The 24,893-nt window shown below is 38.3% G+C and overlaps 2 protein-coding genes across 3 annotated transcripts in view; one reads left to right on the top strand and one right to left on the bottom strand.

The window, feature by feature from the left end:
* Nucleotides 1–9,205: 9,205 nt before the first annotated feature.
* On the top strand, nt 9,206–11,775 carry LOC121372530 (G-protein coupled receptor 22-like). Its single transcript, XM_041498897.1, has one exon. The coding sequence runs from the start codon at nt 10,487–10,489 to the stop codon at nt 11,456–11,458; it is 972 nt and encodes a 323-aa protein (XP_041354831.1). The 5' UTR covers nt 9,206–10,486; the 3' UTR covers nt 11,459–11,775.
* A 4,314-nt stretch (nt 11,776–16,089) lies between these two features.
* Nucleotides 16,090–24,893, bottom strand: part of LOC121371768 (trafficking protein particle complex subunit 10-like) — a 66,421-nt gene continuing 57,617 nt past the window's right edge. For both annotated transcript variants that reach the window (XM_041497900.1, XM_041497901.1), the window contains exons 21-22: nt 16,948–17,073; nt 16,090–16,470 (exon numbers count right to left, since the gene is read on the bottom strand). In XM_041497900.1, coding sequence (XP_041353834.1) covers nt 16,307–16,470; nt 16,948–17,073 — 290 coding nt within the window. In that variant the 3' untranslated portion in view covers nt 16,090–16,306. The remainder of the gene's footprint in view (nt 16,471–16,947; nt 17,074–24,893) is intronic.

Genomic DNA, 24,893 nt, shown 5'->3' with positions numbered 1-24,893 from the left:
GGTATAGGCATTTCAACTCTCTCGATATGTGTATTAGTTAAGGAGATATTAAACAAAACAGGTCCACAATGGTGGCCATCTTGGATTTCAAGATGGCAGCCATACAGGGTGCAATTTCCAGTGGGCCCTGGACTAAATATCCTTGTATTGGGTTAATCTAACCATTTGGCAATGTTCATGCTTTCACAGAAAAGTGCACAATTGATCAGCTAAGTTGCTCCACTACTAGCATAGATAGTAAACATACTGTAAGGTTGGTTATTCACATATATTTGATTACAAAATAAAAACATTACATACAATTTAGACATCTACACTGATCCTTTTAATAATGGATTAATCTATCACATATAGTGTCTACATAAGGTGTTTACTTAGCTGAAATATACATTAGTTAACAAATATGTAAATTAATACATCTTTTGACGATAATGTACCCTCGGTAGTTGGGTACTGTAAAATCCACCCTACTCAAATCTTAAGTGTCTCATTTTCCTAGAACTATCCCTAGCACTGACAGTAAACATACATGTACCATAAGGTTACTCACATATATTTTTAAATAATAATAATAATAATAATAATTTCTTTTAATTTGGAAATGTACTCTGATCATTTAGATAATGGATTAATCCATGATATACATATTTAATTGTCATGTCTACATTAGAAGGTGTTTACTTGGCTGAAATATACATTAGCCAACATATATGTAATGTAATATACCATGTTAAAGGAAAAGTATCCTCAGTGGATGATATCCATGTACCTTCGGTAGTTAATTAGGTACAGTAAAATCCACCCTTTTGAAATGTTAAGAATCTCCTTTTCTGAAAACTACTCCTGACATAGTAAATATGCAGTAAGGTTATTCATATCTATTTATTAAAAAATAATAATAATAAAAATTAAATTAAATTAAAATTAAAATTTTCATATGAAAAGAAAATCCACCCTAATCAGTTAGATAATCGATTAAGCCATCATATTCATATTAAATGGTCATGTCTACATTAGAAGGTGTTTACTCAGCTCAAATATACATTAACCAACATATATGTAATGTAATGTACCATATTAAAGGAAAAGTACCCTTGGTGGATGATATCCATGTATCCTCAGTAGTTAGGTACCATACTGTAAAATCCACCCTTTTGAAATGTTAAGGATCTCCTTTTCTGAAAACTACTTCTGACATATATAGTAAATATGCAGTAAGGTTATTCATATCTATTTATTTAAATAAAAAAAAAGATATGAAAAGATAATTTACCCTGATCAGTTAAATAATAGATTAAGCCATCACATTCATATTGTCCATATACCCTCAGTAGTTAAGTATCATAAAATGCACCCTTTTCAAATGTTACGTGTGTAAAAAAAATTTTTACACATGAAAAGAAAATCTACCCTGATCTGTTAAATAATAGATTAAGCCATCACATTCATATTGAATTGTCATGTCTACATTAAACGGTGTTTACGTAGCTGAAATATATATTAGCCAACATATGTGTAATGTAATATAACATATTAAAGGAAAACTACCCTCGGTGGATGATGTCCATACATGTATATACCCTCAGTAGTTAAGTATCATAAAATCCACCCTTTTCAAATGTTACGTGTCTGTTTTTCTGAAAACCACTCCTGACATGGATAGTAAATATGCAGTAAGATTATTGACATCTTGTTACAAAAAAAATAAAAAAAAAAAGATCAAACTTTTACACATGAAAAGAAAATCTACCCTGATCAGTTAAATAATAGATTAAGCCATCACATTCATATTGAATTGTCATGTCTACATTAAACGGTGTTTACGTAGCTGAAATATACATTAGCCAACATATGTGTAATGTAATATAACATATTAAAGGAAAACTACCCTCGGTGGATGATATCCATGTATCCTCAGTAGATACATGTAAGTATCATAAAATCCACCCTTCTGAAATGTTACATGTCTGTTTTTCTGAAAACTACCACTGACATCGGTAGTAAACATACAGTAAGATGTCCACTTAAAAAATAATAATATAATTTTAATGGAAATGTAAATGCACATATGTAATAAAATGGAAATCTACCCTGATCAGTTAGATAGTTGATGAATAATTCATATTCATATTTAATTTTCAGTGTCTACATAAATTGGAGGGGCCGGACGTAGCCCACTGGTAAAGCATGGTCGGTCTAGGATCGGTCCATTTTTATTGGACCATTGTGCTATTTCTTATTACAGCCAGTGCACCACCACTGGTACATGTATATCAAAAGCTGTGGTATGGTGCATATAAAAGATTACCTGCTACTAATGAACAAATATAGTGGGTTTCCTCTCTAAGACTATGTCAGAATTACCAAATGTTTGACATCCAATGAATCAATGTGCTCTAGTGGTGTCATTAAAAAAATAAAAAATAAAGGTTCAAGCACACTGTCTTGGGCACACACCTCAGTTATCTGGGCTGTCTGTCCAGGACAGTGGGTTAGTTGTTAGTTGGTTAGTGGTTAGGGAGAGAGAAGAGGGTGTAGTACACCTATGCACTGAGTCCTTAAGAACTTGCTATGGGCTAGAGCCGGTACGGGGTTGCGAACCCTGTACCTACCAGCCTGTAGTCCGATGGCTTAACCACTGCGCCACCGAGGCCGGTTACACACACACACACTCACACTGTCACGTATGTATGTATGTATGTATGTATGTAACATGTATGTATACATGTATGTATATGTATATTAAAGGTAAATGAACCTTCGGTGGTACTTTATTCAAATCTATTTAATAAAAATCATATTTAAAAAAATAAAGAAACAGAAATCTACTCTGATCACTTAGATAATTGATTAATTTTGTGTCTACAAAAGTAGACTTTTACTTTGAGGAAATAGACATTAGCCAAGAAGTGTGTAATTTGTTAACTACATCACTGGATGACTTCATGTGTACTTGGTAGTGAGATAATGTATTTATAATCCAACCTACTGAAATCTTAAATTTATAATTTTCCAAAAACCTACCGTAACTACTGTTGTGTTGTTGTTGTTATTATTTTTATTTAGGACAATTGTTATTACAAATAATTAAATAATTATAATTAACAGTAGTGGACAACATTTTTTGTAATCGGTTTGACCTGTACTCATTTATACAGTAATTATTTTAAATTATACATTCTGTAGTTGTTGAATGATTTTTGTTGTTGTTGTTTGTTTATTTGTTTATGAAATTAAGTTGTACAGACGTGCATTACAATTTTGACGTTTAGATAACCGTAACCACTGGTGTAAAATTCATCAAAATATCGGCGGGATTATCCCACAGAAGAATGAATGAATGAATGAATGAATGAATGAATGTTTAACGACACCCCATCACGAAAAATACATCGGCTATTGGGTGTCAAACTATGGTAATGCAAATAAATAAAGTGATGATCAACATCAATATAAAAATTCAAGACTTAAACAAAAACAGTGTAAAGAACTGTGCAAAAACACAAATATCACAGAAATTTACGGATACTGAATTTTACTCAAAACTTCAATTTTGTGCTGTATTGGCCATTCTCAAAGAGAATGTTACACCCCTGCACCACGGTGAGGTTACAGCACACGCAGGGGTTCTCAAAGAGAATGTTACACCCCTGCACCACGGTCAGGTTACAGCACACCCAGGGGCCCACAGAAGAAGAGCAGGAAAACAACAAACAACGACATTGATATACGCTACGTAACACTCAATTACACAATTTATTAAGCACACTGTATATTATTAAATACTTGTTACATTAATATCTACAGTTGGAATAATTTATATATGTATACACCAGAACATCACTCGATGTCGTAAAATCTCGATGTCGCTCAACCGTTTGATCATGAATATTCAGTAGACGCTCACTGGCTGACGACTCTCAGTGTCTACGATTTAGTCTCTCCCCTGTCATGACCTCAACCCAATATAATTACATTTTTCTTTAAAATAATTAAGAAACAGATTAGACCACAACAGTATTGAGCAGCAAGAATAGCATCTTCCATCCGGGGAAGAATACGTCGAAGATCCGGTGCCTGTAGACTCGACACTGGTCCAGTACTAAAGTAGAGACACTGACAGGAACTGCTACAGTGGAACACAAGATACGTCCCAGATGGTTTCAGAGTCGGTGAAGGTGATCTGTGATGAGGTCGCGTTACAGCCCAGACATACACGGATGATGGTCCATCAGCGTCTTTTAATTATGGCATAGAATGGGGCGCGAAGGTTGAAACTCATGCTCAAGCAAAATTTCGTTTTTAATAGTGGTAAGGTAAAGTAGAGAAAAGTTTGTTTTGTTTAACGACACCACTAGAGCACATTGATATGTTATTCATAGGCTATTGGATGTCAATCATTTGGTAATACTGACTCGTAGTCAATAGAGGAAAACCGCAACATGTTCTTAATGCAGCAAGGGATCTTTTATGTGCACTTTCCCACAGGCAGGAAAGCACATACCACGGCCTTTTGACCAGTTGTGGTGCACTGGTTGGAATGAGAAAAACCTAATCAGTTGAACGGATCCACTGAGGTGGTTCCATCCTGCGACGCAAACATTTCAAGCGAGCGTTCAACCGACTGAGCTAGATCCCGCCTCTAGTAGTAAGGTCGCCTCCTTACTACTTTTAATGTATTTTTCAGGGGAACATAACTCGATCCCATAGAGGCTTCTCCAGCCAGTCTAGACTCTCCTGCAGAAATTTGTGTACACGCGCTTATTCAACTCTGAACATAGTGCATCTCCTCGTTGAACATCTAATATACTGTTATTTCCAGACGCCTATAATAGTATAGATACCAAACACTGCACTAAGATATGGAAAACATTACAAGAGTTATTAAACAACACCATTAGAGCACATTAATTTGTTAATCATCGACAAATGGATGTCGGACAGTAGATAATTTTGAAATATTGTTTTTGAGGAATCCCACCGGCCTCGGTGGCGTCGTGGTTAAGCCATCGGTCTACAGGCTGGTAGGTGCTGGGTTCGGATCCCAGTCGAGGCATGGGATTTTTAATCCAGATACTGACTCCAAACCCTGAGTGAGTGCTCCGCAAGGCTCAATGGGTAGGTGTAAACCACTTGCACCGACCAGTGATCCATAACTGGTTCAACAAAGGCCATGGTTTGTGCTATCCTGCCTGTGGGAAGCGCAAATAAAAGATCCCTTGCTGCTAATCGGAAAGAGTAGCCCATGTAGACAAGACAGCATATATCATGGTACTTGATACACTAGTCGTGCAACATTGGTTGGAACGAGACATATTACATTAATGGCCGTTATCTGAGTCTTACGGCTGACATGTATATAACATAATCGATACTTGATTAGCCTTTAACGTTTCATACTCTTTCAATTGATAAATATCGAGTCCATTGTGTTGTAAATAGATGGCTTACGTGTTGCCTAAGAATAGAGAGAGGGAGAGACAGAGACGGAGAGAGGGGGGGGGGGGGGGGGGGCGAGTACGTGTGTGTATGTGGTACTAACTGACACTGTGCTCGAAATAAAAGTATGTGCTAATTATGGATATGTAGGCTTAACAAATACCTGTTAAACCAAACTTAATTTATATGAAAATACACTGACCACCTTCATGCCTCCTCATGTCAGGCCCGTAGAAAGGGTATTTTGAGTGATGGTGGGGATGGGGGCACAAGTCTCGGGGTTCCCACGAGCCTGATAAGAGTGATAGCAACACGCCTTTCTTAAATTATTTGTTGGATATCGTGTAATGTTTGTGACTAGTCATCGGCTAGCAATGATTCGTATTTTATCCTCCTTCCCCTCCCCCCCCCCTCCCTCTCTCTCTCTCTCTCTCTCTCTCTCTCTCTCTCTCTCTCTCTCTCTGTGTGTGTGTGTGTGTGTGTTAATGGTACAAGATTTAAATAAAACTATTGTTTTAATAACGGTAATTGAATAATCAGTTTCAGTATAGTGATACACAATAGCCAGTTGGTGTTTCACAGTCCATCCTAAACCCATGTAAGTCATTGTATGTGATATACGTAACAAGCGTCAGGGTACCAGTCTAATTATAGTGATGGTATAAATGATGATACTATTCCTGAAATCACAATGAAGCTAACTTTGTAGTATTAGCATGCACTTCAGTGGTTGTTGTAAATGTCTCGTATTACATGACGTAGTTATAGGATATTAAACGAGCTTCCATTTCGTATCATGTTTATGTCCTGAGTGAAATAATTTTCAGTTGTCACGAGCTTTAGCGAGTGACAATGAAAATTATTTCAACAATATCCTAGTTATTACTTACAATCATAATAGTAGTGCGCCAATCGATGACATCACGACTCACGAAGTGCTACGTCCCACTTGGCTTTTTAACGTGGCGTATCACTATCATATATACCAAGATATTTTTACCCATATGGGTAATAAAGTGTTACATTTAATTTATGATATTGTACCAACTTCTAAATAAGAAAAAGGTGGCGTCCCACCAAAACCAACATTTTAAAATAATATTTTTTTAAAAGTCAAATAGTTAAAAGTTTGTTTTGTTTAACGACACCACTAGATCACACTGATTTATTAATCATCGGCTAGTGGATATCAAATATTTTATTACTTGACATATATTTTTAGAGACGAATCTGAATAACATTTATTCATATTGGCATCACTGACAAATAGCTATACATTGTTGCAGATGAATCCCTACGTATTTTTACCTGGAATACAACTAATACTGTGGGTAGAATGATGGACATATATGGTGAAACGGTTTCAGGCCATCTCATTTTGCACGAATATCTCTATCGTTTCTGCCCAAATTTGAGGCTTTTCCCCCAACACTGGGAGGGCAGTCTTGTACGCATATGCGGAAACGTATGGAGTGTTCAGTTTATTTAAAGACACCCAAGCACATAGTTTCATCAGTGGTTAGACGTTGCGATGGCTAAAATGTCACTTTCGTCAACTGATCCACTGAGGTGGGAATAACTTCTGCAATCTGTCTACATTCAGGAACACAAATACATCATTGAGCTATATCTCGCAGCTGGATAGGATAGAGATATCAAAAACAGAACCGTACGACTCCCATCCCCCCACCTAACCCCAACTTGTGGATCATAAAATTAACTTTTTCTTACTACACAATGAATATGAAGAAATAAAAATAAGCTGTGAAAACAAGTGTCCATCTCGTCATTCAAAACACTGTCCAACTCGTCATTCAAAACAAGTGTCCAACTCGTCATTCAAAAAAAGTGTCCAACTCGTCATTCAAAACACTGTCCAACTCGTCATTGAAAACAAGTGTCCAACTCGTCATTGAAAACAAGTGTCCAACTCGTCATTCAAAACACTGTCCAACTCGTCATTGAAAACAAGTGTCCAGCTCGTCATTGAAAACACTGTCCAACTCGTCATTGAAAACACTGTCCAACTCGTCATTGAAAACAAGTGTCCAACTCGTCATTGAAAACACTGTCCAACTCGTCATTGAAAACACTGTCCAACTCGTCATTGAAAACACTGCCAGTTTGTTTTGCAACTCGTATGAAATCGTGTTTCAGGCACTCCAAAGTAAAAAGAAAATGTTAGTTTACTCACCCAATAGCTTGTACCCCCCCCCCCCCCCCCCCATTTAGGATATTCTATTCAAACAAACGTGTAATAAAGTAAAGTTTGTTTTGTTTAACGACACCACTAGAGCACACTGATTTATTAATCACCGGCTATTGAATGTCAAACATTTGGTAATTTCACATATTGTCTTAGAGGAAACCCTCTACATTGTTTCCATTAGTAGCAAGGGATCTTTTATATGCATCACTCCAAAGACAGGATGGCATATACCACAGCTTTTGATATGCCAGTCATGATGCACTGACTAGAACGAGAAATAGGCATGTAAAAATATTTCTGTATTTACTCTTTAGGCCCATAGTACGCCCAGAATTAGTAGTAAGGCCTATTTTGATTTTTGAGATTTACACACACGCACGCACGCACGCACACACGCACACACACACACACACACACACAGACAGACACACATACACACATCATGCATTATGATAGCTGTTTTGTGTGGGTGGGTTTTGTTGGGGTGTTTTTGGTGGTGGTGGTGGTGGGGGGGGGGGGGGGGGTCTTCATTTGTTGCAATTCTGTCCGACAGATAAAAACGTCTGCTGAACGTTTCGTCTTCTGGCGGTTCTTGTGATGTTGCTCGTTTTGATAAGTAATACTGCCACTGTTCACAGTCAGGCGATCTTTCTCTTCATCTCCAGAAACGGTAGGTCGGTATATTTGTAATTAGTGTACGATAAAAGAATCCTTAATGTTCACATTTGAAGAATCTAGATTGAATGTTTCGTTCGTGAGGCGTGTTTCCATTCTAAACAGATACCCTACTCATCTTGTATTAAGACTAATATCATACTAATGCTGGTGAACTTTTTAATGTATATTCTCTTGCTTAAGCACGTCTGGATAATAAGTGTCCAAAATGGTTTTACACGAAGCGGCAGCTGGCTCATTTTAATATAGTTCACTTTTTAAATAATAACAACATTGATTAAAGGCCAGTGGACTTTTTACTAATATTTTTTATCACTGATGACTTATAAACATTGTTTTAGTAAAATATGACCCATAATACACAAATATACATTTATGAAAACTACCGAAATGCGCATTCAAGTTGGGGTTGTTGTTGTTGTTTTGTTTGGGTTTTTTTTTTTTTTTTTTGGGGGGGGGGGGGGGGGGGGGGGGGGGGGGGGGGGGGGGGGGGGGGGGTGCTCAGAATTGTTAATGAAATCATAAACTGTAATAACCTGCCACACCGTCGACACCTCAAGACGGAAGATTAAAAAATATATATATATTTTAAGAAAAAATTATAAAGTATCTACTGCCCACACATATTTCTAGAAAAGCAATGCTTTTACCACACCCAAAAATGGTAGACCGGTCTCCTCCTGCTACCCATTCCCATCCCTTTTTCCCGATCTCTCCCTCCAATTCCCTACTCTTTCTCCTCAATATATAAATCTTAATTCCACTACTATTCTTTCTGGAAATCCAAATTACTCAACACATGAGAATGAAGTTATGGTTAAGGCTACTCGGAAGTTTATTATTGAAAGTAAACATTATAATGTAAAACATCTCTCCCCCCCCCCCCCCCCCCCCCCCCTCTCTCTCTCCGCGCCGCGTTTGTGTGTGTACACGCAATGAAATAATTATATTGCATAGTGTCAAAAGAATGAGTAGACCTATAATGTAGTCATGAAGATTCCGTGGTGTTTTTGTCATTTCAATTGCTGTTTCTTTATATTATTATTATTATTATTATTATTATTTTGCATTCAAATTTCTAAAACGGGAGATCATTTTTATGAACAGCATGTACTTTTAATCTAAGCTTTGGCTAAAAATTAAGCGCTCTGCAAAATGTACGCAAAGTTTATCTTTCCTACACATAATATATTATAGTTAATCTAAAACTCGTCTGCTATCGATATTTTATCCCATTATCAGCGTTCATTAATTATGCATACATTTGAACGACAATGATTCGCAACAGTCCAACTAATGGTTCCATGTTATTTCCGAACCAAGGTAAATTCACTTGGCAATGTAATACTTTACTCAGCTGCGGAGGCCACCTTCGCGAGGGTTGACAGATTGCCCATTAATTGAAATATCAATACTCGTTTCTTGCCTTCACAAGATTTGGCAATATGAGACAATGTACTTCTAATACAGTGAACTATTACAAGTGAAAGTTATATATAGTTTATTTACAACATTACTTTTTCTCCCAGGACAAACGCTGCCAGTGGTACTGTTATAGAACTTACCGGAATAGTTTAGCTGCATCATTAAACGGATATAAGACGCAGTGTGGTGTTGTGTGACGATGACACAGTTCATAGCATTTGCAAATCACACAATTCTAGGCCAGTTATAGTAATTACACTTTAACTAAGCGTCACTTATATGACCATCAAATAAAGAAAATAAAACGAACAGCAACTGCGTATTTTAACACAGTCTATGGGAATGAAACAGACAGGATGGTCATATATTAATTGCTCTAGTCAACATGTTTTCTTTCAAAGGATGGTAAAACAGAACTTCTAGTGAATGCTTTAAAACAATACGAGGATCAATTTCACGAGTCAACATGTTTTCTTTCAAAGGATGGAAACGTAGAAATGCTCGATGTCAACGTCATTGAAATTTTCTTCAGTTTTTGACTGTCAGAATTAACTATTTACCTTGTAAGAAATATTCTATTTGCTAGTTCAAGGTATTTGAATTTGATAAATATGGGTGTGTGAAAATAAGCCACGGCGCATGACTGTATCGGTAAATCACCGCAAAACCTTGAACCCTTTTCTGCTGACATGATGACGATTGCAAATCCGTATTTTAATTATATATTCTTCGCAGGAGATGACGTCTTTGGAGTATGACCTTGCTTTCATCGCAGTGGCCGCCGCCATTTTGATTCTGCAGTTTGTCTTAGGTCTGTTCTTCAACCTAGTCGTGCTGGTAGCCAGCCAGCGCGTCCTGTTGACAAACCAGGACCATGGCCAAGGGAACCACTTCATCCAAAACCTCAATATTGTCGATCTCATCCTGTGTGTGACCGCCATTCCGGTGACGTTGGTGGCGCTGTTCAAGTCCTATTTCCCCCATACGCTGTTCTGCTACTTCCTCGAGGCCATCGTTGCCTTCGTCAGTGTCGCCAGCTTGATGACGCTGTTGATGGTCACTCTGGACCGGTACTTCGCGATTGTTACGCCGACAAGAGAACGCATCATCACTACTAAACTCAATTATTTCTTGATTCTTATCTGGAGTCTAGCCGTATTATCTTTCTGCACACCATTTTTCGCTCTCAACAAAGATTCGTTGTCAGATGTAGGTGTGTACTATTTCAGCTGTAATTATGTCATAAACCACAACAGCCCTTACTACTTCTACGAATTGTGTTATGTGTTGATTTTTGTCATCACCACTGTTGGAATGATCCTCTTCTATGTCGCCATTTGCAGGTCAGCGTCTAAACACAGTAACATCATAACAGCTGTTATGACAGTGTCCGGATCCTTGTCGGAAGGGACAATGACGGGCTACCTACAACGTAAGCGAGACACTAAGAGACTGCGTGTTTCCAAGGGAATAGTCATCACGTTTGCGTTACTATGGGGACCGCACGTTGTGATCACTGTCATACAGATGGTGGTCAGTGACAGTATAGAAATCAGTATGGCGAAAATCGTCTGTCTTCTGTTAGCATACACGACCACTATCGTACACCCATTAATGTACGCGGTGATTCGCCGGAAGATAAGAGATGAGATCATCAAAGCGTGGAGAAGGAAAGTAGCACCTATGCCACAAATGGAAGTTGGAATCTAACAGAAATAATACACGACAAAAGTGTGCGTTAATAGTTCGTCTATACACATGCTGATCATGCATTAGTTTGTCAATTGTGATTCGCTTGTGGGTGTTTTTTTTAATTTTGTTTGGGTTTTTAAATTTTGTATGTGTGCAATCATAATGAACATGGTAATACCGGTCAGGATATTTACAGTGGCAAAAGAGATCTATCAAGGATTAAAACGACAGCATCGTTGTAATTTCTCTGTTTTTGCCACTCTCTGTCAAGAAATCGGGTAATTTCAATTTGGTATTGGGCAATGATACCCGTCAAACGTAACACATTTCGAGGACTGCGCACGTACACACACACACACGCAAACACACATATTTACTCACTCTCTCTCTGTCTCTCTGTGTCTCTCTGTCTGTCTGTCTCTCTCTCTCTCTCTCTCTCTCTCTCTCTCTCTCTCGATTGTAATGAACTCACCTTAAGCTGATGGAGCACTCACTAGCCAACATTACTGGGACACGACTCTGCAGCATGATTACAATGGTTAATGTTAACAATGCCTAGACACATATTTAAGAATTAAAAAAAAATAAGTCTCTGTTTAAAACCACAAGATAAAAGTTTCATCGTTTCTTCAACTAAATGATGGAAGGAGAAAACTATACATCTTACACGTGACTCCCCAAACCATTATGTAAAGTAACACATGTTCCTGTCCTGCTCTGGCCAGCCCGATCATACGATCTATCACTAACTAAACATACCCAGGTAATCATGGATTGCTGATGTTCACCAAAAGGAATTCATCACCTCTGACACCACAGGGCTTAAACCTGGTGTTAATCGTATCACTGGCGTGTTAATGGTATGACCGACGTGTTAATGGTAGGACCGACGTGTTAATGGTAGGACTGGCGTGTTAATGGTATAACTAACGTGTTAATAGTATGACCGACGTGTTAATAGTATGACAGACGTGTTAATGTATGATTGGCGTGTTAATGGTATGACTGGCGTGTTAAGACCGGCGTGTTAATGGTATGACCGACGTGTTAATGGTATGACTGTCGTGTTAATGGTATGACTGACGTGTTAATGGTATGACTGTATGACCGACGTGTTAATGGTATGACCGACGTGTTAATCGTATGACTGACGTGTTAATGGTATGACTGGCGTGTTAATGGTACGACTTACGTGTTAATGGTATGACTGACGTGTTAATGGTAAGACTGACGTTTAATGGTATAACTGTCGTGTTAATAATATGACTGACATGTTGATAGTATGACTGGCAGAACTATTACCAACGCATCTTCAGACCTTTGTCGTTTCCCATGGGTTGACCGTGTGTAATTATGACTAATGTACAATAAGGAACATTTTTAACCCCCCCCCCCCCCCCCCCCAATGTGATTTGCACGAACTGACACACTCCTGTGTTATTACTGTTAACCTTTGGCAGTCAGAAAAGAGTGGACTAGTTAGTAAATTAACTTTCTAATTAATTGTGTAATATTTGACTTAAATCATTTGTGTGTTTGTGTGCCATTTATTCCTTCATAATTAATTTACTGGGTACAAACATGGATTGTGAGCCAAATAACATCATATCCCGACACAGAAAATACAGATCACTGAATTTATCTCAATTTGCCCAGGCAAATTGATAGATTAACATGATACATCATAAAGCAATAGAACAAAAGAAAAAAAAGAAAAAAGCTGTGAATGAAGTATGAAAATACTGTTGCATACTCTGTTACTTCAACATTGCCTCTTGACCAGTGTGTGTTTTCTTTAAAGTCAAATGGCTAGAGATATGGATCACTGGCTATGTTCGTTTAACAGGAATATCAAAAACGTTAGCTATATTTGTTTCTTGAAGATAAAAAGCTAGAAACGAGTATAACTTGCCATGTTCGTTTACCAGGAATTTCAAGCACATCAGCCATATTTGTTTAAGACAAACAATTAGAGATTGATAACTTATAATGTTCGTTTAACAGGGATGTCAAACACTTCAGCAATATTTATTTTCTTGAAGTCAAACAACTAGAGATATGGATCATTGGCCATGTTTGTTCAACAGGAATATCAATTAGTTCAGCAATATTTCTTTTCCTGAAGGCAATCAGCTAGAGATATACATCAATGGAAATTTGTTTAACACAAATATCAAATACTTCAGCAATATTTCAAGTCAAATAGCTAAAGATATGGATCATTGGCAATTCATTTAACAGAAATATCAAATACTTCAGCAATATTTCATGGCCATGTTTGTTTAACAGGAATGTCAAGAACTTCAGAAATATTTCTTTTCAGATTACTGGCTTCAAACGTGATGGTTATCCAGTGTGGGTTTTTAAAAATATTTTGACCGTCTGTTGATGTTATTACAATTTTGATATACCATCTTCTAGTTTGTGTATCAGTATGGCTTTTATAAATTATACAACAAATGATGATCAAGGTTATTAAATTGATCGTCAGAGATTTATAATTGTACAGAATTTTTGTTTTTTAAGAATGCATGATTAACATTTTTGGTCAAATATCTATTAATTTCTATTGACATTAATAGTATGTAATATCATTTGCATGACCTATACAACCACAGACATTGCCATAACAAATTGTGGGGAGTGATTCCAGACAGCCATTTTTTTTACGTTAAAAGATATTATCATATTCATACTATATAAATTCACATGCTAAGGGGAGCTAAAATTACTCTCCTTGAACTTGTCTCAGGGGAGTGATGGAGAGCCAGAGTGATAGCTCGTCTTAACTTAACATTACCAATACCATTACAAAAAGACTTTAGAGCAAAATTAGTTGTTTCACATACAAATAAATTGATTTATTCTTTTTTTTTTAGGTTGTTCAGGCCATTATCATTTAATTTTTCTCAAATAACAAAAAATTAGAAGTGTTCTTATCATGACAAGGAAAGCATTCATTATAATTATTTGAATCATGATCATAGCATTAAACATTGTCTAGAGAATCTCCAACGACCAATTAAACTTCAAGATGTTCTGAAATGTTATGGACACAAATAGTCAGCCTGATCACATGGACCTTGTGTTAATGCCCTTCATTTATTAAGAGAACCTACTATCATTTGTCTTACTGATTAAATATCCTCAACTTGGTTTGTTACAAATGTCAGATATTTTAGCATTTCCCACTGATACATGTTGAATAAGGTCACCATTTACATATATGCAGCACTATACCAAAGTCCATATCAACTTGTACTCACTTATACCATTTCCTCTTTTTCTTGATGAAAAATAAACATGTATTCTAAAAAAATGTGATAAAAATTCATATTTGAATTTTCTTTTCCTGTAAAATAACCTAAGCTAAAAGTCTTTGTGGAATGTCAGTCTAGTAAGAATTTAGTCAATTCAAAATACTGATGATCGTTAACAAACAAAAGAAACTATTCACCATAAAACTGTTCATGACAGACACAAGTTAATGGAACTGGTGCTATATGATTCTGCACACAAAAAATCCACTTCAAGTTCATGCATGGCTCACTTGGGCCCAACCTCTGTCCAGGCCAGACACACAAGATGGCAGGTTCATGGTTTAAATAGTTTAAAGACACTATCCAGAGTTTGCTGCTATTGTAACATGTTTTCCACTAACAGAGCATTTTAACAACTAAAATTACAGATTAAATACATTTTCTTTTTTAAAATGTCAATCTTTGTATGTACAGTGTCTTTCTTGTTTTAACGATTGTCTGTTATTTCTATTATGTTCATCGGGATATGAACAAAAAAACATCATCCACAAACTGTGTGAATCAGTTCTCATATTAGTTTGCAGATGATTGTTTTTGTTCATACTCAGATGAAAATAAACCAAATAACAGACTTTATTAAACAATAAGTCTCAGTAAGACAAACAACCAATATAAAGTGACGTCATCAGATATGACATTCCCTGACAACAGTATTGTGACGTTCATTGAGAAATTAGCCAACTCACGTTGCTGTGGCTGGACCAATGGGATGACGTTAAATTGTAATGAATGTAATGGAAATTTAATTATATCCTGTTTGTAGTAGCCCAAACTGAATTTCACTTCTTACAAATTTCTTTTATATTAGGAAGAAAATGAAATTTGAGCTACTACAAACATTAGGGCGACCACAAACAATCGATAAACAGAACTAATATCTAAACAACAATCTATATTCAATAATATAGTAACTTTAGTTGTTAAAAAAGATTTCTTACACACCCGTTGGTGAGAACACCATACATTATTTTTGATAACACATGGTTGTTTACACTTATACGTGTGTTAACAATTTCAAGACATACGACTAGGCGATGACCAGGTCACCAATGCCATATGTCCAATAAAAATAACAGCATGGTCAAAATCGACAACACTGTGACGTATAGTTAACCTGGCAATCATGTGTCTGTGATGTGTAAGTAAGCTACAAGTGCAATGGTTGTAAATAACTTTTAATAAAAAATGATGTTAAAATTTGCTTAAAACCTGTTTTTTTAAGGACATATAAGAAATAGAATAACACATTTGTGTCCATTAGATACCATTTATCTCACAACTCGTTGTTTAAAAATGTATCAAACTTGCTTTCGCTCATTAAGATACATTTTAAAACAACCCGTTGTGAGATTTATGGTATCTAACGGCCACTCATGAATTATTCTCTATTTATTATTTTGAAGCATGTTACAATTGTTGCAAACTCAGGATAGTCCCTTTAAATAGTTTAAACCGAGTCCAAGATGACATGTGTTACTATTCTGAGTTCACAGTGGAACAGCTATCTGACATCACCAGTACAGTGTTCTGAATCAACAGACACAACTCAAGACACAACTGAAATCTCCACATCGTTGCTGCACTGTTCCGGTTTCACATGAACCTGTTTACTGCCACTGTCGTCGTAAACCTCTCCAGTATCAAACTCCTCAAAGTTAATTTCACTCTGGTCAGTCTTCATCTTGGGCTTCTCATCAGCTTGCTTCTCAGCTGAAAACACAACAATTATACATTTCAACTAGGTGAAAACTGTGTTTGTTACATACACATGGTCATAACATCATTCATTATTTATGATATTGCAGGTCAATAACACGTGTTATCAATTAAAGACATATGATTGGCTGCTCCTAGGTGATGACACAGCACAGTCATATCATATAATGAAATAAGCACCACAAGATTGACTGCTTATGAAGTAAAAGTTAAAACTGTGAAACTGTGACATGCAAGTTAATTGCAAGTGCACACACTGTAAATATACTTGTGTAGTTAGTATTACTGGTGATATAACAGAAACTGATGCATTATACTGAGGGATCAACAGATTATGTTTAAAGTTATGATTTTAATAAAAAAATAAGTTTTGATGTTTAAAAAAAGATTTTAAAATTGACAAGAAATCAATTTGACTTTCATAAAAAAAGCTATAGCTTTTATCACTCTTATTGCACTCTTGACACAAACCTGAAGCATTGGCCTCCATTTTGGAGTACTTGTAAATGAAAACTCTCGGTAGGTGAATGAAGCCAGCCCTCAGAGGAAGCACGTCTATGTTGTTTTTGTAGCAGCCATCAGTGAGTTTGAACACTTCTGTAACAAACACATCAGATAAAATAAAGAAAAAAATTTAATCACAAAACCGGACATTGTTTAATCATAAACTATTTAACATCTGTCATTCCCTATGTCATAATGTGTAACACAAAGTCTTTCTATCATATAATAAAATAGTGTTAGGCTTGGCCCATCTTCCTTTCTAAACAAGCATTCTGACAGTACTGCTAAAGCAATACATGTCCCCTACCAGGCTAAACGAACATTCTGAGAGTACTGCTAAAGCAATACATGTCCCCTACCAGGCTAAACGAACATTGTGAGAGTACTGCTAAAGCAATACATGTCCCCTACCAGGCTAAACGAACATTGTGAGAGTACTGCTAAAGCAATACATGTCCCCTAACAGGCTAAACAAACATTCTGAGAGTACTGCTAAAGCAATACATGTCCCCTACCAGGCTAAACAAACATTGTGAGAGTACTGCTAAAGCAATACATGTCCCCTACCAGTCTAAACAAACATTGTGAGAGTACTGCTAAAGCAATACATGTCCCCTACCAGGCTAAACAAACATTGTGAGAGTACTGCTAAAGCAATACATGTCCCCTACCAGGCTAAACAAGCATTGTGAGAGTACTGCTAAAGCAATACATGTCCCCTACCAGGCTAAACAAACATTGTGAGAGTACCAGGCTAAACAAACATTGTGAGAGTACTGCTAAAGCAATACACGTCCCCTACCAGGCTAAACAAACATTGTGAGAGTACTGCTAAAGCAATACATGTCCCCTACAGGACTAAACAAACATTGTGAGAGTACTGCTAAAGCAATACATGTCCCCTACCAGGCTAAACGAACATTGTGAGAGTACTGCTAAAGCAATACATGTCCCCTACCAGGCTAAACAAACATTGTGAGAGTACTGCTAAAGCAATACATGTCCCCTACCAGGCTAAACAAACATTGTGAGAGTACTGCTAAAGCAATACATGTCCCCTACCAGGCTAAACAAGCATTCTGAGAGTACTGCTAAAGCAATACATGTCCCCTACCAGGCTAAACAAACATTGTGAGAGTACTGCTAAAGCAATACATGTCCCCTACCAGGCTAAACAAGCATTGTGAGAGTACTGCTAAAGCAATACATGTCCCCTACCGGGCTAAACAAGCATTGTGAGAGTACTGCTAAAGCAATACATGTCCCCTACCGGGCTAAACAAACATTGTGAGAGTACTGCTAAAGCAATACATGTCCCCTACCGGGCTAAACAAACATTGTGAGAGTACTGCTAAAGCAATACATGTCCCCTACCGGGCTAAACAAACATTGTGAAAGTACTGCTAAAGCAATACATGTCCCCTACCGGGCTAAACGAACATTGTGAAAGTACTGCTAAAGCAATACATGTCCCCTACCGGGCTAAACGAACATTGTGAGAGTACTGCTAAAGCAATACATGTCCCCTACCGGGCTAAACAAACATTGTGAGAGTACTGCTAAAGCAATACATGTCCCCTACCAGGCTAAACAAACATTGTGAGAGTACTGCTAAAGCAATACATGTCCCCTACCAGGCTAAACAAGCATTCTGAGAGTACTGCTAAAGCAATACATGTCCCCTACAGGACTAAACAAACATTGTGAGAGTACTGCTAAAGCAATACATGTCCCCTACCGGGCTAAACAAACATTGTGAGAGTACTGCTAAAGCAATACATGTCCCCTACCGGGCTAAACAAACATTGTGAGAGTACTGCTAAAGCAATACATGTCCCCTACCGGGCTAAACAAACATTGTGAGAGTACTGCTAAAGCAATACATGTCCCCTACCGGGCTAAACAAACATTGTGAGAGTACTGCTAAAGCAATACATGTCCCCTACCGGGCTAAACAAACATTGTGAGAGTACTGCTAAAGCAATACATGTCCCCTACCAGGCTAAACAAACAGTGTGAGAGTACTGCTAAAGCAATACATGTCCCCTACCAGGCTAAACAAACATTGTGAGAGTACTGCTAAAGCAATACATGTCCCCTACAGGACTAAACAAATGTTCTGAGAGTACTGCTAAAGCAATACATGTCCCCTACCAGGCTAAACGAACATTGTGAGAGTACTGCTAAAGCAATACATGTCCCCTACCAGGCTAAACAAATGTTCTGAGAGTACTGCTAAAGCAATACATGTCCCCTACAGGACTAAACAAACATTGTGAGTGTACTGCTAAAGCAATACATATCCCCTACCAGGCTAAACAAACATTGTGAGAGTACTGCTAAAGCAATACATATCCCCTACCAGACTAAACAAACATTGTGAGAGTACTGCTAAAGCAATACATGTCCCCTACCGGACTAAACAAACATTGTGAGAGTACTGCTAAAGCAATACATGTCCCCTACCAGGCTAAACAAACATTGTGAGAGTACTGCTAAAGCAATACATGTCCCCTACAGGACTAAACAAACATTGTGAGAGTACTGCTAAAGCAATACATGTCCCCTACAGGACTAAACAAACATTGTGAGAGTACTGCTAAAGCAATACATGTCCCCTACCAGGCTAAACAAATGTTGTGAGAGTACTGCTAAAGCAATACATGTCCCCTACCAGGCTAAACAAACATTGTGAGAGTACTGCTAAAGCAATACATGTCCCCTACCAGACTAAACAAACATTGTGAGAGTACTGCTAAAGCAATACATGTCCCCTACCAGGCTAAACAAGCATTGTGAGAGTACTGCTAAAGCAATACATGTCCCCTACCAAGCTAAACAAACGTTGTGAGAGTACTGCTAAAGCAATACATGTCCCCTACCAGGCTAAACAAGCATTCTGAGAGTACTGCTAAAGCAATACATGTCCCCTACAGGACTAAACAAACATTGTGAGAGTACTGCTAAAGCAATACATGTCCCCTACCAGGCTAAACAAACATTGTGAAAGTACTGCTAAAGCAATACATGTCCCCTACCGGGCTAAACAAACATTGTGAGAGTACTGCTAAAGCAATACATGTCCCCTACCGGGCTAAACAAACATTGTGAGAGTACTGCTAAAGCAATACATGTCCCCTACCAGGCTAAACAAACAGTGTGAGAGTACTGCTAAAGCAATACATGTCCCCTACCAGGCTAAACAAACATTGTGAGAGTACTGCTAAAGCAATACATGTCCCCTACAGGACTAAACAAATGTTCTGAGAGTACTGCTAAAGCAATACATGTCCCCTACAGGACTAAACAAATGTTCTGAGAGTACTGCTAAAGCAATACATGTCCCCTACCAGGCTAAACGAACATTGTGAGAGTACTGCTAAAGCAATACATGTCCCCTACCAGGCTAAACAAATGTTCTGAGAGTACTGCTAAAGCAATACATGTCCCCTACAGGACTAAACAAACATTGTGAGTGTACTGCTAAAGCAATACATATCCCCTACCAGGCTAAACAAAACATTGTGAGAGTACTGCTAAAGCAATACATATCCCCTACCAGACTAAACAAACATTGTGAAAGTACTGCTAAAGCAATACATGTCCCCTACCGGACTAAACAAACATTGTGAGAGTACTGCTAAAGCAATACATGTCCCCTACCAGGCTAAACAAACATTGTGAGAGTACTGCTAAAGCAATACATGTCCCCTACCAGGCTAAACAAACATTGTGAGAGTACTGCTAAAGCAATACATGTCCCCTACCAGGCTAAACAAGCATTCTGAGAGTACTGCTAAAGCAATACATGTCCCCTACCAGGCTAAACAAACATTGTGAGAGTACTGCTAAAGCAATACATGTCCCCTACCAGGCTAAACAAGCATTCTGAGAGTACTGCTAAAGCAATACATGTCCCCTACAGGACTAAACAAACATTGTGAGAGTACTGCTAAAGCAATACATGTCCCCTACCGGGCTAAACAAACATTGTGAGAGTACTGCTAAAGCAATACATGTCCCCTACCGGGCTAAACAAACATTGTGAAAGTACTGCTAAAGCAATACATGTCCCCTACCGGGCTAAACAAACATTGTGAAAGTACTGCTAAAGCAATACATGTCCCCTACCGGGCTAAACGAACATTGTGAAAGTACTGCTAAAGCAATACATGTCCCCTACCGGGCTAAACAAACATTGTGAGAGTACTGCTAAAGCAATACATGTCCCCTACCAGGCTAAACAAACATTGTGAGAGTACTGCTAAAGCAATACATGTCCCCTACCAGGCTAAACAAGCATTCTGAGAGTACTGCTAAAGCAATACATGTCCCCTACAGGACTAAACAAACATTGTGAGAGTACTGCTAAAGCAATACATGTCCCCTACCGGGCTAAACAAACATTGTGAAAGTACTGCTAAAGCAATACATGTCCCCTACCGGGCTAAACAAACATTGTGAGAGTACTGCTAAAGCAATACATGTCCCCTACCAGGCTAAACAAACATTGTGAAAGTACTGCTAAAGCAATACATGTCCCCTACCGGGCTAAACAAACATTGTGAGAGTACTGCTAAAGCAATACATGTCCCCTACCGGGCTAAACAAACATTGTGAGAGTACTGCTAAAGCAATACATGTCCCCTACCAGGCTAAACAAACAGTGTGAGAGTACTGCTAAAGCAATACATGTCCCCTACCAGGCTAAACAAACATTGTGAGAGTACTGCTAAAGCAATACATGTCCCCTACAGGACTAAACAAATGTTCTGAGAGTACTGCTAAAGCAATACATGTCCCCTACAGGACTAAACAAATGTTCTGAGAGTACTGCTAAAGCAATACATGTCCCCTACCAGGCTAAACGAACATTGTGAGAGTACTGCTAAAGCAATACATGTCCCCTACCAGGCTAAACAAATGTTCTGAGAGTACTGCTAAAGCAATACATGTCCCCTACAGGACTAAACAAACATTGTGAGTGTACTGCTAAAGCAATACATATCCCCTACCAGGCTAAACAAACATTGTGAGAGTACTGCTAAAGCAATACATATCCCCTACCAGACTAAACAAACATTGTGAGAGTACTGCTAAAGCAATACATGTCCCCTACCGGACTAAACAAACATTGTGAGAGTACTGCTAAAGCAATACATGTCCCCTACCAGGCTAAACAAACATTGTGAGAGTACTGCTAAAGCAATACATGTCCCCTACAGGACTAAACAAACATTGTGAGAGTACTGCTAAAGCAATACATGTCCCCTACAGGACTAAACAAACATTGTGAGAGTACTGCTAAAGCAATACATGTCCCCTACCAGGCTAAACAAATGTTGTGAGAGTACTGCTAAAGCAATACATGTCCCCTACCAGGCTAAACAAACATTGTGAGAGTACTGCTAAAGCAATACATGTCCCCTACCAGACTAAACAAACATTGTGAGAGTACTGCTAAAGCAATACATGTCCCCTACCAGGCTAAACAAGCATGTGTGAGAGTACTGCTAAAGCAATACATGTCCCCTACCAAGCTAAACAAACGTTGTGAGAGTACTGCTAAAGCAATACATGTCCCCTACCAGGCTAAACAAGCATTCTGAGAGTACTGCTAAAGCAATACATGTCCCCTACAGGACTAAACAAACATTGTGAGAGTACTGCTAAAGCAATACATGTCCCCTACCAGGCTAAACAAACATTGTGAAAGTACTGCTAAAGCAATACATGTCCCCTACCGGGCTAAACAAACATTGTGAGAGTACTGCTAAAGCAATACATGTCCCCTACCGGGCTAAACAAACATTGTGAGAGTACTGCTAAAGCAATACATGTCCCCTACCAGGCTAAACAAACATTGTGAGAGTACTGCTAAAGCAATACATGTCCCCTACCAGGCTAAACAAACATTGTGAGAGTACTGCTAAAGCAATACATGTCCCCTACAGGACTAAACAAATGTTCTGAGAGTACTGCTAAAGCAATACATGTCCCCTACAGGACTAAACAAATGTTCTGAGAGTACTGCTAAAGCAATACATGTCCCCTACCAGGCTAAACGAACATTGTGAGAGTACTGCTAAAGCAATACATGTCCCCTACCAGGCTAAACAAACATTGTGAGAGTACTGCTAAAGCAATACATGTCCCCTACAGGACTAAACAAACATTGTGAGTGTACTGCTAAAGCAATACATGTCCCCTACCAGGCTAAACAAAACATTGTGAGAGTACTGCTAAAGCAATACATATCCCCTACCAGACTAAACAAACATTGTGAAAGTACTGCTAAAGCAATACATGTCCCCTACCGGACTAAACAAACATTGTGAGAGTACTGCTAAAGCAATACATGTCCCCTACCAGGCTAAACAAACATTGTGAGAGTACTGCTAAAGCAATACATGTCCCCTACAGGACTAAACAAACATTGTGAGAGTACTGCTGCTAAAGCAATACATGTCCCCTACCAGGCTAAACAAATGTTGTGAGAGTACTGCTAAAGCAATACATGTCCCCTACCAGACTAAACAAACATTGTGAGAGTACTGCTAAAGCAATACATGTCCCCTACCAGGCTAAACAAGCATTGTGAGAGTACTGAGAGTACTGCTAAAGCAATACATGTCCCCTACCACTAAACAGCATTCTAAACAAGCAATACATGTTAAACAAACATTGTGAGAGTACTGCTAAAGCAATACATGTCCCCCTACATTGTGAGAGTACTGCTAAAGCAATACGTGTCCCCTACCAGGCTAAACAAACTGAGAGTACTGCTAAAGCAATAAACATTGTGAGAGTACTGCTAAAGCAATACATGTCCCCTACCAGGCTAAACAAGCATTCTGAGAGTACTGCTAAAGCAATACATCCCCAACCAGTCTAAACAAGCATTCTGAGAGTACTGCTAAAGCAATACATGTCCCCTACAGGACTAAACAAACATTGTGAGAGTACTGCTAAAGCAATACATGTCCCCTACCAGGCTAAACATTGTGAGAGTACTGCTAAAGCAATACGTGTCCCCTACCAGGCTAAACAAACATTGTGAGAGTACTGCTAAAGCAATACGTGTCCCCTACCAGACTAAACAAATATTGTGAGAGTACTGCTAAAGCAATACATGTCCCCTACCAGGCTAAACAAGCATTCTGAGAGTACTGCTAAAGCAATACATGTCCCCTACCAGGCTAAACATTGTGAGAGTACTGCTAAAGCAATACGTGTCCCCTACCAGGCTAAACAAACATTGTGAGAGTACTGCTAAAGCAATACGTGTCCCCTACCAGACTAAACAAACATTGTGAGAGTACTGCTAAAGCAATACGTGTCCCCTACCAGACTAAACAAACATTGTGAGAGTACTGCTAAAGCAATACATGTCCCCTACCAGGCTAAACAAACAATGTGAGAGTACTGCTAAAGCAATACATGTCCCCTACCAGGCTAAACAAACATTGTGAGAGTACTGCTAAAGCAATACATGTCCCCTACCAGGCTAAACGAACATTGTGAGAGTACTGCTAAAGCAATACATGTCCCCTACCAGGCTAAACAAATGTTCTGAGAGTACTGCTAAAACAATACATGTCCCCTACAGGACTAAACAAATGTTCTGAGAGTACTGCTAAAGCAATACATGTCCCCTACCAGGCTAAACAAACATTGTGAGAGTACTGCTAAAGCAATACATGTTCCCTACCAGGCTAAACAAACATTGTGAGAGTACTGCTAAAGCCATACATGTCCCCTACCAGGCTAAACAAGCATTCTGAGAGTACTGCTAAAGCAATACATGTCCCCTACAGGACTAAACAAACATTGTGAGAATACTGCTAAAGCAATACATGTCCCCTACCGGGCTAAACAAACATTGTGAGAGTACTGCTAAAGCAATACATGTC

Source organism: Gigantopelta aegis, chromosome 4, assembly GCF_016097555.1.
Source record: "Gigantopelta aegis isolate Gae_Host chromosome 4, Gae_host_genome, whole genome shotgun sequence".
Classification (NCBI taxonomy): Eukaryota; Metazoa; Mollusca; class Gastropoda; order Neomphalida; family Peltospiridae; genus Gigantopelta; species Gigantopelta aegis.
The sequence above is the reverse complement of the archived record's forward strand: the minus strand, read 5'-3'. Positions and strand labels throughout refer to the sequence as shown.

Coding starts and splice junctions, on each gene's coding strand:
- LOC121372530 (XM_041498897.1), top strand. CDS start 10,487: ATGACGTCTTTGGAGTATGACCTTGCTTTCATCGCAGTGGCCGCCGCC.